Raw genomic sequence first — 16581 nt, forward strand, 5'->3', positions numbered from 1 at the left:
CCATCAACTCAGCTCTAAATTCCATCACATTTTACTTTTCATTTATGGTTATTTCTTATACATGATAGAGGTTGAGAATGAGAAATGTAAAACTCTCCAAAGATAGCGATCACATCACCACCCTCCTTACCCTACACAATGTCCACCTTAGAGTTTCTTGTATAACACAACAATATTTCATCTGCATGCAAGAATGGCTTCAGATACCATGCTAAGCCATGATTTAATTAGCTATGGTTTGTTGAACAGATCAGAATTCACTAGTTCAGCATTCTAATTAATATGGCTTTGCCTCTCACTGTATTGCAATCGCAGTTAGACTTATATACCGCTTCATAGGGCTTTCAGGCCTCTCTAAGCGGTTTACAGAGTCAGCATATTGCCCCCAACAGCAATCTGGGTCCTCATTTTACCCACCTCGGAAAGATGGAAGGCTGAGTCAACCCTGAGCCAGTGAGATTTGAACAGCCGAACTGCAGAACTGCAGTCAGCTGAAGTAGCCTGCAGTGCTGCATTTAACCTCTGCGCCACCTCGGCTCTGTATGAGTGGACACAACTCTATGGTCTTAAGCATTAAAAAACCCCAAATATTTAGTTTACTTTATTGTTATTGCACCTTGTACAATGAAATTAAATGCCATCTTCAGTGTACATCATACATAGGAAAACTATAAAAATAAAACAAAAACACACATCCTTCACATTCTATACAATTGAATTGAAAACCCCTGATACTGCATTAATATTACACTATTCAGTAGAATTCAATATAGTTACTGCCCTGGGATAGAAGCTGTTTTTCAGCCTATTTGTTCCTGTTTTTATTATCCTGTACCGTCTGCCAGATGGTAATAGTTCAAAAAAAGGGTGCCCAGGATGAGATGGATCTTTAAGAATGTTTTGAAATTCCTTAAGGCAGCGGGAGTTATTAAGCTCTTCCAAAGACGGGAGAGAGCAACTAGTGATCCTCTGGGCAATGACGTTAACCCTCTGGAGTGCTGTCCTATCTTCCACTGTGCAATTGGCAAAGCATTCACAGGTGCAGCAAGTTAAAATACTCTCGCTGTTGTACTGGTAGAAGAATTTTTTCATTCAGTTGTTGTTTCCTGAGAAGTCTCAGGTAGTATAATCTCTGCTGGACCTTTTTGACCAATGCTGCAATGTGAGGTCAGGTCCTCTTTTATGATAATATTCAAAAACTTAAAACTGGCCACTTGCTCCTTTCGGTCTCCATTGATAAGCAAGGGCTGGATGTCTGATCTATTCCTTTTGTAGTCCACTATAAGCCTCTTGGTCTTATTGGTGTTAAGGATCAAGTTATTGTCTCCACACCATGAAAGCAATCAATCCACCTCATCTTGATAGGCAGACTCATCCATCACACAACCACATCACCCCCGAGATGAGTGGGAATGCAGTCATGTACATAAAGAGTATAGAGTAAGGGACTCAAAACGCAACCCTGTGGTGTACCCGTGTTAAGAATAAGGGTCAAGGAGGTTTGATTACCTAATCTCACCCTCTGAAAGTGGCCAGACAGGACATTTCCTGGAAAGTATTGCCCAATCCAGTTTAGCACAGACAATTGTGCTTTGTTAAACAAACCATCACAGAGCAAAACCAACCACTGACTAATGACAGCTTACAGTTTTCATTCTATGCATCTTCATATGATGGCACCTCTTCAGCCAGAAGGATCTGGCTTTATAGTTCTGTCACCAACTTTAAAACTCACTACTGTGTTTTCAAAATTGGTCATGCAAGAGAAGCCAAAGCTAGAAGTACTGTATAGCCTCATGGAAACAGCCTTATGTGATTTAGCCTTTATTATTTGTTCATATATGCTAAAATCCAAATATTAACATATTAACAGTTGGAGGAGACTTTGTGGTCATCTAGTCCAACCCCCTGCCCAAGCAGGAGACCCTATACCATTTCCGACAGATGGCAGTCCAGTCTCCAAAGTTTCCAGTGATGAAGCTCCCACAACTTGTTCCATTGGCTGATTGCTCTCACTGTCAGAAAATTTTTCTTTATTTCCAGGTTGAATCTCTTCTTGTTCAGTTTCCATCCATTATTCCATGTCTGGCCTTCTGGTGCTTTAGAAAATTGCTTGACCCTCTCCTCTATCTGGCGGCCCCTCAAATATTGGAACATTGCTATCATGTCTCCTCTTAGCTTCTATGTGTTTCTATCATGTATATTTTCAAAAGTACATTTTTATTACTTAAAAGACATTATGCATAGTAATGCCTGATGAAGTTGAGAAACCAGAGACAGGAATTCTGGGCTCTGCATGATATTCTCACCTTTTCCTTTACACAAATAATAAAAAACATAGTTCAAAGAATAGGTTTGTCAGCCTACTTCCATTTAATTCCACTTCTCTCAGGCAGTATTTAGAATACTTTTAAGTGCTGAAATATATTCATCTTTGCAAATTTGTTTGGTGATTGCTCTTTCGCATTATATTCCAGAGTATGGAATTTGAATATAAGGACCTAAATGTAAGGATTTCTATTAGCTTTGGCAGCAAGATTCTTATATGCACAAAGATGGAAGAGTATTGAAGGGAGGAATGGATTGCAAAACTGTCAGAATTAGCAGAAGTGGCAAAATTGACTTGTTGGCCAAAGAGAGAACAATGGTGTTGTTTTTTTTAGCAGATTGGAAACCTTTTATGGTTTTTGCTAAAGAAAGAAAAAGGTGAAATAATGATCTATGGGTTTAATAATTGAAAAATATGAGAATATAATAAGGAAGAGATACAAGAAAGCAGATATGATGGGTTTATCAATATCTGTTGAAAAGAAGTTCGGAAGTCATTTTCTTCAATAACTTTTTTCTGGTTTTGAACCTATTTTTTTTCTTTTCTCTCTCTATAGATCCTTTTGCTTCATGTAAAATTCTGAATAACATTTTTATAAATATTTTTTGTTAGTTTTAAGTGCATTCCTAATGGGAAAATTACCTTTGATCTCCAGGAGGTTAAAAATATATTAGTTCAAAAATAAATTCAGACAACCAAACTCTGACTAAATAGGAGATGAGTCTTATATGTAATACTCATATCATTTGTTTCTATAGATACTAAATAAAATCTGCAAAATGTGTCAGTTGTGTTGATTTGCAGGATATAAACAACATGAAGGGTTCAGCTTTTGGCACAGTATATGTGTATTTTAAGCAAGAAAATAATGGGGAGCTTTAGTATACAATATAAACCTGACATGCTTTCTTCTGTAATAGCTTTTCTCTGTACTTTGAAAGACGGATCCATTTTCTTGTTTTTCCATAGCCACATTTTCTTCTTCCTGGACACCTGTTCTCCTCTCATCATGTCTTTCTTGCACAATCTCTGTGAACAAATTGTCCCTGCCGCACAAATGGAGCTTGGAGACAGAATTGTGGCTGCTTTCACTAATCCTTCTGGCTCTGCAGCTAAATAGCAGAGCCTCTAGTTTCTCAGAGCAATGTTTCAACTTTCACTTCTTCTGTTTTCTCTCCCTACACTTCATTCCCCTATGTGTCTTCTGCAAAAGCCCAGCAGGTTGGTGCTTAAAGTCCAGATCATAGAGGTCAAGTATCAACCAAAAGAGTGAGAATAAATTAAGGAAACTTTTGGGCTTGTTCCTCCTTGGCAGAAACCTCCACCCCTTCTCTCACTATCTACTGCTCCATCAGCTGCCAACTGTCAACTAATACACACAGTTAACAAGTCTTTTATCCAGCTTGTTCTGAAAGGCTTCTTCCTTCCTTATCAAGGGATTTGTGGTTTTGCACTTTCCCAACAATCTTGACCTCCTGCAAGGGATTCTGAATATGTGGGCGAGAGAAATGGATATCAGCTGTCAAACTCAGGTTTCAAGAATCACATAGAGGGGAATCAAGTTGGGATGAACATCACTTGTATATGACTCTGTGTTACAGTTGCTTTGAAATAGGCTGATTTGTGCGCAGCAGAAAGTTAGCATTTTGTATTGCATGTGGCAATCACTGCAAATCTGAACTGAGCAATGAGCTCTGGGCTTTCCCTATTTTTGTCTCCAGCGCTAGGAGAGGGAACAACAAAATTCTTGGTATTTTATTTCACATGATTTAGAAATTGTGGTTTAAAACATATACTAGGCTATTGGGGCTTAAAGTTGGCTGTATTAAATTAAACTTTTAAATTATAATTCTTCGCTCATATTTTTATTGACAATTATAAATGGGGAAACAACTGAATTGTGGTTTATTCTCCTTACTTAAATGAAAGAAAACGTAAGATGTTACTCAGAAAAGTATGAATGTAATATTTAATCATAATCTTTTGCTAATGCAAACCAGATATTGCCTACCTTTCTAGACACCATCTAGAAATATTACATAGTACATATTTTAAAAGGGGATAAAAATTGAAACAGTTAAGGAATTGAACAGAGTAAAGACAGAAGATAGTCATATCTATAATGTTATCTTTGGCAGCAATTTCCTATATTTCATTTCTCAAGTGCCCTGATAGCTTGTTCAACACAGAGAAACTGTATCTCCTCACACAATGATTTATGGAGCTTACTGACATAAAATGTGGTGGTAGCCTCCAGATGAGATATCTTGAAGAGAAGACATTATTATCAATATTGAGTATTTCTTACATTCATTGGGATTCAGAAGCAGTTTATCTCCAAATTCAAATGCTGGGGATAGAGAACTAGGAAACCATTACAATTCTTCATTTTTCTACTAGTAAAGCTACCAGATTAGGACTGCAACTAGACAACACCAAAATTACTGGTCTCTAAATATTTTTGCTTCCATCTTTTGCTTCCACTTTGCAGTCTGGATATTTGTCACACTGATCTAGAGTTTAGAAAAATATGCTCAAAACCACATCAAGAAATGTGCTGCCAGCTTTTGCTGAAAGCCAAGATAAAATTGTAAAAGACCCTGGATCACGTTTTCTCAGTCTGATGCTCCCCAGATAATATTGATTCTACCCAAAAGTCTCAAAATCCTTTGGCATTTTTCGAAATGTACCTATGAAGCTTCAGTTGCAGAAGGTTGACCTTTCCTAATGCCAGGTTACAGCGCTGCCTTTTGGATGTGGAGCCAGAATAGATGACCTTCTAGTCCCTTCTGACTCAAAAACATAAAAGCAGATCTGCTGAATTAGACTAAGTTCTAACTAGCCCAGCATCTTGTTTCCAGCAGTAAATGATGCTGATCTGCCTCAAGGGGAATAAAAAAGAAACAGCTAATCCACTTTTCAAGTCAGGGGCTTTGGAGGCAAATTAAGTTGGCCCTTAGGAGCTACCCTTACCCTGCATGCATGTCCCACTTGCAAACTGATCTTGTTCTGAGGACTTTGTGTGGCTTAAGCAGATGTCGGTTCCCCAAAACCAAGAAAGACACATGGCGATTCTTTCAAGGAGACTTTGTTTTAATGGTTCCATGCCTACAGATAGAATCTTGCCAGACTGAAGCATTCTACTATCTACTTCAAGCATATACTATTAAAACTATTAAGGAGGGACTGTCTGGACCAAGCTGCCTCTCATTCCTTCTGGGAAATGAGAGGCAGATTAGCCTATTACAATACACTGCATCATAGTAGAAGACAATAGTCAGAATGGGTGAAAAAAGAATGTGTGGCGTCTCTTTTTTGGCTCCAGATGAATCTGCAAACTTAACGCAATTGGGGCATCCTGTAATTTTCTCCAAGATATTCTACATTTGTACTTAATCAACAGATAAGCCAGAATTATAGCTATCAGAAAATGAGCAAGAAAAGAAGATCAAAATGACATAATTAATATAAGGATCAAATTAAATTATTTTGAATGCATAACATATTGACACCGGAAATATCTTCTAGCAGAATGTTATTTTTAAGGATGATCTGGAAGGAAATTATGTGATTGGATGGAAGCATCATGTGAGACAGGCCCAGGTATTTCTTTTCTGCCCAGAGAATTGGAAAGCTTGAGACAAAAACTACAATTAGCCTAGTGCAAAAATGAGTTTTGGTTAAATTGTAGTTGAAAGTATCCCCATTTCATTCCCAGAATAATAGCCTTATTCATGTTGCTATCCTACTTAAAAGATTAGGGGTAAACATCACAGTTGTGGCATAATGAAGCCAGCAGTGGTAAGCATTATGATACTTGGAAGCAAAACTATACATTTTCACCACAAAGTGCTCCTAAACCTGTAATATTCCATTTCCCCCCCCCCCAGCATGGGGTTTCAGAAAGAAAGGATCAGCAGATGTGAGAAAAGTGAGATATCCTTCCACTTGTTAACCCTCATATTGTACCCCACCCAGACATCAGTGCTACAAGGCAGCTGAGATCTGAAGCTTGCATTTGCTTCGTGAAATGTGATTCTGTCTGCAAAGTTGGACGGTTACGTACACTTAGCTATGTGCATATGTGTTCAAGCCAAGATGTTAGAAGTTCAATCAGTGTAACTTTTAGAAACCCAAACATTCCCTCTGCTAATATGTTAAATATGTGGAAGGGATTACTTGATTGTCCAGGCAGGAATTACTTGGAAAGTCTGCATAGAGAGGCCGCTCACAAAGAATGAGAAATCCTCAGTACAATAGGAAACTTGCTGGTTTAATGGCATCAGTATTCAGACGTGCTAAGCATATAGAGCATAAAAAGAGGTTTTACTAGATTGACAATCTGTGTTTCGTTTCCAGGATGTCAATGGAAAGTCCACAAGGAACAAATGGATGCAATAGTGCCCCTGCTATCTTACATAAGTATTGTAATAACCATGGGCAACCTTAACCTTGATTAATTTGGCCAGCCTTCTTTGAAACCACCAGCACTGCAAACATTGTTAATCCCATTACTTAGTGATGTGCATGGAACATCCCATAATTTTGTTTTTGTTTAATTTTATTTTTTATTTTTTTATTTTTTTATTTTTTTGCTGTAATTATTAGAAATCCTTTGCTTTTTGTTGCTTGCCCCAGAAATCCACTCTCATTCTTTTGGGTTTTATTTTCCAGTTGTAAAAGCTGACAACGATCTCTGGCAAATTGCTAGAGGTTATGAAATTGTACCTTGAAACTGTAAGGACAACAAGGTATCCCATGTATTAATACTGTACATCTCCCATTGCATATTTTGTATTCAGTATATAAAGGCTTGTTAATCTTTCTGTTGATAAAAGTAACTAACTAAATAAGAATACTCTCTTATGTCAAGGTCAATTGCTTGTGTCTAAATGGACACATACATATATACTTTTCTTAACAACAATATCAAAAGGTTTCCACGTCTTTATTCCAGAAAGTTTTTTGAACTTCCAAGCCTACTTTACAGGCTTATGATTTCCTTGTGGTGTCCCATTCAAGTGATAACTCGGTTTCCACCTCCATTGATTTTAAAGTCAGCCTGCAGGGTCAGTTCAGGGCTTCTATCTACTCAACTATCAACTAAAGAAGCTCTGAATTTAGATCCTATTATTCAGTATATTGAAACTTAGCCTGAATTGTGGCCCTATATGGAATTGTTCATCAGAAACTCACATGCACACTAACATATCAACAACATTTCCAAGTGTATAATCTTTCTTTAGAAAGGTTACAAAGGTTTTCAGCTACCCTGATTATTTAAAGCCTTTTTTTTCTCCTCCTGTGGATACAATGGAGCACAGGGATGTGTTGAAAGATGTGGCTGGAGTGGTTTTCTGCTGGAGCCTCGTGCTTTCTTTGCTCACCATATCTCTGGTCATGTTGGAAGACCTGTGCTGATATGTTGGGAACTGGTTCAGTTAGGGAGAGATGGGCTTTTAAAAATAACTATGAAATGTTGTTGCTTATAAGGCTGTGGATTGGGGCAGGAGGTGGGTTACACTTTCTGCATTCACTTTTGATAAGTGTTTTCTGTTGTGGTTGGGAACTGCCACTCCCCCTCCGCCCTGACTTATCCTGGCATCCAAACACCACACGCCTCCAGCAAATCACATGTGGATGATCCCTCGCCAAGTCCTCTTCTATTTTTAAAGTCAAAGTCCATTTAAAGAGGGGGAAAAGAAAACATTGAATCCCCTTTCAAACGCAGGATACCAGCAGCATCTTTTGGTGCAAGAAGGGAGAAATGGCAAGGGACAATATTAATAAAGATTCATGCTATCAGCACTGTGTATATTGATATCGACATATATGGCTCTTTGTTACAACTAATGGTCAAATGGCCAAGATGATAGCAGGGATGAACCCAGTGACGTGTGTGAAGTGTCCAATGTTATAAAAACATATCCTGTCTGGACTGCGTTCCTGTGGGTTGCAGGGCTTCCTTCATTATGAAACTAATGCACAAAGTCTGATGCAGAAAAATAGTAGAATGAGTCTCTGACAAGCTAAAGATGTAGGTTCCCAAAAACTGAGGATTTTAAAAGAATCCATTTATAAACCAAAACTCCTACCAGTTATTGGAAATAACAGAGCTTTGTAAGTATTAGGAGTAGACTAAGCTATTCAGTGTCTATCTTCTTGCAACATCCCCAGCCTTTGCTTAGAAACCATAGTAATTAAACTCACTGCACTGTGTGAATCCAGTTATTATTTTAAGCTATAAACGTGACTTGTGCAGTTTTGGTTTAGCAAGCCATCAGCCACTATGTTTACAGTGAAATTGGAGCAGGGGTGAGTTCCTGCCAGTCCTAACCTCTTCTATAGAAGAGGTTCCACAAATCTACCATGACATTTAGACCCGGTTCCAGCTCCCTCCCCCCGCCTGTCTGCACCACGCTTGCCCCGCCCACCACTCACTGATTGGCTGACTCACCAATCGGCCCACCCACCTCTAAGAGTCCTATCTAAACCTTAAAGTCTTAAAGCTGTCAAGTTTGAACATCCCTGGGGTTTTTTTTTCTAAAGGGTTAGGGGTGCAAGGGTCTTGTAACTTGACAGCTTTAAGACCTGCGTGCTTCAAATGCCAGTTTCTGAGGCAACATTTTGGTTGCTAAGCAAGAGCGTTGTTAAGTGAGTTTCACCACATTTTACAAGTTGGCCACACCCACCCAGTCACATAGCCAGCAAGCCACTCCCACAAAGCAGGCCACACCTACAGAAGAGGTTCTAAAAAAATTTGAAACCCACCACTGAATTGGAGGCATACAAATTTGATTCATATTTAACACAGAGATACTGTGATTTCTTAGCTGTGGTTTATGGTGCAATGTGAATATAACCAATAGTAAAAGAACAGAACTCTCTTGAGCACATGCCTTTCACATCTCAAATCCTTACAAGGATTGGCATTGCATGTTTAAAATAAAGCAAAGAAGATTTTCAAAAAGAGTTTTTTCCTTACCTCTGTGGACTTTCATTAAATATTGGCACTTAATGTTAATTGAGTTCCCTGGGTGAAAACTCCCTATATTGTCTCTCTTTCCATTGATTAATATATGAAATAAGTGATTGCAAGTGCCTTCTTTGACATCTCCAGTGGAGGATGTGTCTTAGCAGTTGTATAGTGCAGGAATGTGGGATCTCAAAAGGCAGGTTAAAGCAGAACTGGAATTTTAAAGACAATCTAAAATTAAAGAGCAGGTTCAATCAGTAGTACGACCCAACTGACCTTGGCTGACATTGGAGACTAAATAAGGTCAATCCTGGGAGAGGGGAGATATCTGATAATTTCAGAATCAATAACTAGACTGGGAAGTAAAAAGAAAAATCTTCAATGACAATGGCAAACCAATTCCATAACACTTCCAAGAATCTGCATGGATGGTCTAACTGAGGTCAGTTCAAGGGCTTCTTCCCCTTTTAAAACGGGTATGTGAGAAAATTTCACAAGGGAGATGTACAGACGCTGACATTTTACTCCTGCCTCTTAGCCTGTTCTACTATCTCTTATTCTGTTTCTGTCTCTGCCAACCATTCATTTTCACCATTAGAATAGAGCCACTCTAGGTGAAAGTTCCTAAATGGACAGTGTCCTGTTTTTGCTTTGAGTCTACCCTGTTCCTCTTCAAAACTATTAATAGTCCTAAAAATGTTGGCTTTGACCATGCCAGGTCATGCTGTCTTCCTTGTTGAGTTGTCGGAAGGAGACCTTGGAACTTTGCCCTCTTGAATTATATAACTAATCACTCCATACCTTGAATGGTTGCCAGGTTCCTTGGCCTTGCTTTGGCATCATGAACAAGTCCCAAGTCTGGATTAGCTGTCCCTTCCTCCTCCTTCCCTTAGATCTCGCCCACCTTCCCAGCAGCCAAATCATCCCTTTCCTAGTAGCTTTGAACTACACACAAGCAAGCACAGGTGAATCTGTATCTAGCTGTTGCAATTCAATCTGTCCAGCAATTATTATCTGCAAGGATTTGTTTGGGGTTGAAGTTTAATAGAAAAGGCAAACTAGCAGGGCAAAATTGAACTGACCCCCTAATTTGTGAGAGTGACTATTACAGAAAATAATTATTATTTATCAGGTTACTCTAACATCTTATTTTTCTGTTTCCCCCCCTCCCCCTCCCTTCACTAGGTCTTCACAGCTGTTATGGTATATATCTCACTGCCAAATCCCAATATACTTCAGTGTTTTGCATAGAACTCCCCCTGCCCACGTCATACAGATACAGTGATAAACATGGGCCCTTGGTCTATTCTCCCTAGCCGAAGTAGTATAATGATCTCTTTATTAGTAGTGTTATGAATAGATTCTGCTCTATGTAACTCAATATTACCTACACCACTCTTCCCCAAATTAATGACAACCCCTATAGCTTCCATAATCCCTAACCAACATGGTGTCCTAACTGTAACAGATGTTTCTGATAGAAGCTGCAATCCAAACATTTTAGAAAGCAACTAGTGGGAGAGATTGATCTTCTCTGATTAGTAGTAGCTCACTTAAAGTTCAAACATACCTTTTTTCCAATTCTAACTGGAGGTGCAGATGAGAGAGACTGGGATATTTTAATGTAGAAACAAAATTGAAGTTGGCCACTAATTGTACTCTGTTTTTTTATTTTATTTTATGGGAGGCTGTGGGGTCTTGATGGGGAATAGATTTTAACACAATCTTAATAAATCCAAGCGATTATGGGTATTGGACTCCATTGGTCCTGGAACTGAAGAAATTTCATCTTTGATCCTGAATAGAATTGCCTTATTGCCTCAGAGTCAGGGAACAATGAACTTGTCATTTCTGCTTGAAGAGCAGGAAGCAACTGGGCACCAATTATGATTGTTCTTAGATAATGAGGCCCTGCTAAAGTTCATTCATGCCTTAATCATTTTCTGGATAGATTATGTCAATGCAGTCTACATGGAGCTGCCCTTGAAGATATCTGGAAGCTATAACTGGTCCAACGCTGAATGGCTTCCAACCAACTGGGTACAATTTAAATATTTATGGGCAATCCTTTTTACGATTATATAACTTCTTTACTCTGTAAACTGTACTGGATTCCTACAAGTAGTTCTTTATTTACAACTATTGGATTAGCATACAAGTTATAACAGCATTGTAACAAGCAACTTATAATTGGTCTTTGCACTTACAACTCTTGCAGTATCTCAGAGTCACGTGATCAAAATTTGGATGTTTGCAACTGACATGTATTTATGACTCTCTCCATCTCCTGAGGTTCTGTGATTGCCATTTGCCAAACTGATGTCCAATAAGTAAAGTCAGTAGCAGAAGTTGGATTCACATGATCAAAATTCAGGCTCTTAGCAACTGATTCACATTTACACTGCAGTGGCCGTGTGATTGCCATTTTGACTTTTTCAGCTGGCTTCCCACAAGCAAAGTCAGTGGGGGAAGCCTGATTTGCTTAACAGTTGTATGACTCATTTAATAACTGCAGTGATTTGCTTAACAATTGTGGTTAAAAAAGGCGCAAAATTGTGTGTGGCTCACTTAACAACCACATTGCTTAGCATCAGAAATTCTTGTCCCAGTTGTGGTTGTAAGTTGAGGACTTCCGGACGCAATTCTTGATGCTGGCTATCACATAGAAACCCTTGAATGCCATGGGATCAGGATACTTTCAGGATTACCTTTTCACAGTAGTATCTGCCTATCTGCTGAAATAAGGACGATACACCTTAAGTCTCTTCTTTGAAACTACAGGTAGTCCTCAATTTATGACCATAATTCAGCTCACCTTCTCTAGCAATAGAAGTGGAAATGAAAACTCTTTGGCTCTGTATTTCTGAAAATAATAAAGGAACCACTCTCTAAGGTGTGCTGTAATATTAAATACACACTTCCTGTAAGGTAGCACGCGTTAACATGCAGCTGTACAGTATCTTTCTTAGTCATGCAACATATTTATTATTTGTTTATTAAATTTATATGCAGCTCATCTCACTATTCAAAGCAACTTGACTCTTAAATGCATTTAATGAAGGTTTATGTTCAAAAATGTGCCCGATGAATATGAAGCCAATTTGTTATCAGGTGAGTAAAACTAGACTGCTGCAAAAGAGTGTTAAGTGAAAGAGATACACATTCCATCGTTTTCTTTTTATTTCATTAATCCTTTAGAACACAATCAAGAGAAATCCATGTATCATTTTATTTAAAAGAAAACAAGACAAGAAATAGAAGGCACTAGGAAAAATTCACAGTGGAATCTTTTTTTCCTCCTCAACTACTTGTACATGGAAGGGACAAGGAGGTGAAAGACCAAATCTGTTCTTGATAAATTAAATCCATTTCCTATCCTTTCTCTAAACTTCTTAATTCAACTTTCATTCATTACTTTCCCGAGGTGTACTTACTCTTCATTTTTCATGGCATATGTTCACTGACTGGGACATTACCATGGATGTCTCCTATCCTATGTCACAGAACTAGGGAAGGAATATTGGAATAGAATCCTAGAAGATAGTTCCTATCCTAAATGCTTCATAATCCCTTTCTGGAACAGGACCAAGAAAGCTAAAAATTTCCTCCAAATTCTTTCACTAGCTATACCACTAAGCACCATTTTCCTGAACTCAAGTATAACTCCAGCATATCTCTCACTTGCTAAACTCAGAAACTGCCATTCTTATCATTTGGATCAGCCATTTTATCTACAAATTCATTTTTCACTGTAATTTTAGGCAATTATGTCAATCACCTCAAGGGGCGTACTGTTTTTCTTTTTCGCCTTTATTCATGTACACCTTCCTGACTTCTCCAGTTAAAACATTAAACAAAAGAAGAAGAAAGAAAAATAAGAACTGGTCATAGAAATATGTAACATTATACAGCTAATTATATATACACAAAGACATCCCACATCCTTCCCCCCCCCTCCCATCCCTACTCACAGAAAAAGAAGGCCATCCAAAGTTCAATCCTACAAAGTCTTTTCTACATATCTGGGCCCCTTCAGATTGTCCTCATGCAGCAAAAGGCACTTTGGCCCAAACCAGTTCCAAATAGGAGAGTTGTTGAGTTGCCTCAGCCTCTCTGGGCCTCCTGGGACATAGAGCGGGACAGTGAACGGTGCAGGCCAGCTTTTTTGAAGTCGGGGCAGGTGGGCTGGACAACAAGGGGCAACTCTTTGGTGATCTCAAACACAGGTGTCTTGTCAGGGCAGATGCCTGTGACTGGCAGAGACTCCACTGACTCTGATGGAGTTGGTGTCAGCTCCCGTTCAGCCTTGGTGCTTAGCTTGATTGGTGTGAAGATGGGCAAAGGCAGAGCTCGCTGATAAGGCAGATGGTAAGAGACCAGAGGCTCACCCAACAGACCTAGACGGAGGATGCCCCATGGTGATCGCTGAATTATGGCCCAAGCCTCCTGTTGTTGTCGATAGGTTTCTTTGCGCTGACTGTCCACCTCAGAGTGAGAGCAGCTATATGGATGTGAGCACAGTATGAATTAAAAATCCACCCTACAATGTATCTTAACAATTCTGTCTTGAAACCAACCATATAACACACACTGCTAGCAGAAACAGAAAAACTTGAGTTCTTTCATCTGGAAGAATGAAGCCATCAAGAATATTGCCATTCAAAATCATATTCTCAATTGACTTGTTTGAAGTCCATGCTCCGTTTGCCAAAAGGAAGAATTTATTGGTGCAATAAGAGCATGCAAACTCCAATCTCTCTGTTTCATCCTACTGCTTTCCATTGTATAACATCTACGCTGGGAGGAAGTTTATTTCTGCTTGGAAGTTCCCTTCATACATCCTTTAGAGCCCTAATCTTCCATGATTGTCAATCACATAGCAAGCCTCCACAAATTGAGAAAGCCAGTAAAAAGAATTAGATATAGGAGCTTGCCTAAGAGACTCATGCCCAGTTTTACTTTCATGTGGTAGCAATTTGTTGAGAAGAGAACATCTAAATAGGGCTTTATAGGATTGAAGAAGTTCATGAAGGACATTCTGATTGCAAATACTTAGCTGTGGCAGCTACAAAGTGGAAGTGGTTAGTTCCAAATGGAATTGTGAAGATCTCTCCCCCACCCCAAATATATCCAGTTTAAGTGAATAAAGAACACAATAGCAAATACAGTTCAATGTAAGGGACATACACTATCTCCAAAACAGATTAATAAATATTCTAACTTCATATAAATGATAATGGAGACTAAGCAGGCAATGTGATTAATGTGTGTGGAAGAAAGGAAGAAGGAAAGTTTCTTCCATACTTGATATAATTAGGGAAGGGGATGAAGATTATATTATAATCTTTTCACAGATTTGTGATATAATAATGATGCATTTCAAACACTGTAAAAAAGTGTCATCAGCATTCTTTAAAAGGGGAGAATATGTTAAGGCTGTATTCCACTAAAAAAGAAAGATTGCACATTCAGTTTTAAAAAGAATGAAGAATGACATCATATATTATATTTTGTATACTAAGTATAGAGAAAAGGGTAGAAAGAACATGTTGTTGCTCTCCCATTCTCTCTCATGGCAGTAGATCTTGAAATGCTCAGAAAACTGGAGAAATTCAGCAAAGGAGGTCCCTTTCATTCAATGATAATATTCACACAGTATACTAAGCCTTCAAATGTATGTTTGTTGCTAAGCATATGTGAAATTGAACTTGCTATATGTATCATTCAAGGATGACGTTCACTATCACTAAGTTAGGTGGCTTCAATTTAGGTGGCTTTCTATGTCTAAGGTGGTTTGGAAAAATAAATGGAAGGTTGTCCTTTCAATGGCTATTTCTTACAATGCTTGCCAGAGTAGGAAGCAGTGTTGCCTTTCCTCAAAAATATCCAGTGTAGGTAAAACAGAAGTAAGACTAGGCAGGCCTTTGCCTAGAAATTTGCTCTTACAGCCAGAGATAATATATTTTTGTAAACAACATAGGACAATGAACTCTATCATGGCCTGCTTGCCTATACTCAGCCTGGCTTTGAACCAACAAAGCAGTCAATGTATATGATCCATCTACTAAAATGAATTTAATAGTAGCAGGAAAATCTACTTTTAAAAATCCTGGCTGCAATAACCATGAACATATCATTCTCCTTTCAACCCAACTCACCTTTTTCAATGGTGTATCACTGATGCCTTGATTTAATGTTACATACCTATTCATCTAAGATGCCATAATCTAAACACAAGGTTAGAGCGTATGGAGATTCATATTCATGTCCATCCTTTGGGTGTGCCTTTCCCTTTCTGTCTCTTCTGTCTTTATGTGTAACATACAATAGGCATATGTCTGGTGCTATACACAATGATAACCTTAGAAACACTTCAATTCAACCCCATGCTAAGTTGTTGCTTTCCAATGAAAGAAATATATCAACCCCTTGAAAAACCCAGCTGTTCTTCATCTCCCGATGCATGTAGTACGTCCAAGATCTGATTATGTTTGATTTCTTAAGTGAAGGTACCACAATTTCACTTTGTGTAGACATGGTATTAGGAGTCCCAGCAGTCTATCCTCCAAGTTTCAGAAAAGAACTGGGGAATCTCTCCCCACCCATCTGCTGGAATAAATAGTTTTTGATCAAGTCTAATACAACCTTTGCCTAACCAAAGGCAAGCACTTACCCTTCTTCAGGCCTTGAGGTGAGTGACAAGTCTTTCCATTCAGCATTGAATGATTCCTTCCGGGCCTCATCCTTCTCAGACACCCGGCAGGCCAGTTCAGCTGCAGACAGAATGCCGGAGCTGTGGAGAATCACACTCTTGCCGTGCATCTTTGTGTTGTAAAGGTCTGTTTGAAATAAAACAAGATCTGTAAATCTGAATTCTGTCTAGTGTTTTGTCCCTGCTTAGGTGGTTTATATAGTTTTAGGAGAGCTCATTTCTGGGGGATGGTGCTGGAGCTAAATTAGTCTTGCAGAGTCACTGCTACAGCATTCCAATACTGAATACCTCTTCTCCACCCCTTTGCCTCATGGGATATGTATGTATTACTGGAATCCACATTAGTGACGTAAATTTTTTTAATGCTCTTTTATTTCTGTACTTCCTGGCAATAGTATGGACTGGTAATTTAATTAATTCACTATTTGAAGATGAAAAGAAAGTTTGTAAGTTCTAAATCTGCAGCATTGTGTAGCAGTCTTTAACTTGGATGGACATTAAAGCTACCTAATACTTCAAATTACAATCTAATGAACTCATGAAAAGCCATAACTTTATTTGGGG

The 16581-nt window shown here is 38.6% G+C and overlaps 1 protein-coding gene across 1 annotated transcript; it reads right to left on the reverse strand.

Annotated features, from left to right (window-relative positions):
• Positions 1 to 12463: 12463 nt before the first annotated feature.
• TCAP (titin-cap) lies at positions 12464 to 16201 on the reverse strand. Its single transcript, XM_014053476.2, has 2 exons — positions 15979 to 16201; positions 12464 to 13806 (listed from the first exon to the last, which is right to left on the reverse strand). The coding sequence occupies exons 1-2, from the start codon at positions 16125 to 16127 to the stop codon at positions 13410 to 13412; spliced, it is 546 nt and encodes a 181-aa protein (XP_013908951.2). The 5' UTR covers positions 16128 to 16201; the 3' UTR covers positions 12464 to 13409.
• Between the last annotated feature and the right edge of the window lie 380 nt (positions 16202 to 16581).

This window comes from Thamnophis sirtalis, unplaced genomic scaffold (genome assembly GCF_051295495.1).
Source record: "Thamnophis sirtalis isolate CommonGarterSnake01/CBP01778 unplaced genomic scaffold, rThaSir2_p1.2 scaffold_4, whole genome shotgun sequence".
NCBI lineage: Eukaryota > Metazoa > Chordata > Lepidosauria > Squamata > Natricidae > Thamnophis > Thamnophis sirtalis.

What these genes read in the sequence shown, in the direction of transcription:
- TCAP (XM_014053476.2), bottom strand. Translation starts at nt 16,127, where the DNA reads ATGCACGGCAAGAGTGTGATTCTCCACAGCTCCGGCATTCTGTCTGCA. An exon ending in ACCTCAAGGCCTGAAGAAGG is followed by an intron (nt 13,807 to 15,978) that starts GTAAGTGCTTGC and finishes ACATCCATATAG; the next exon opens with CTGCTCTCACTCTGAGGTGG.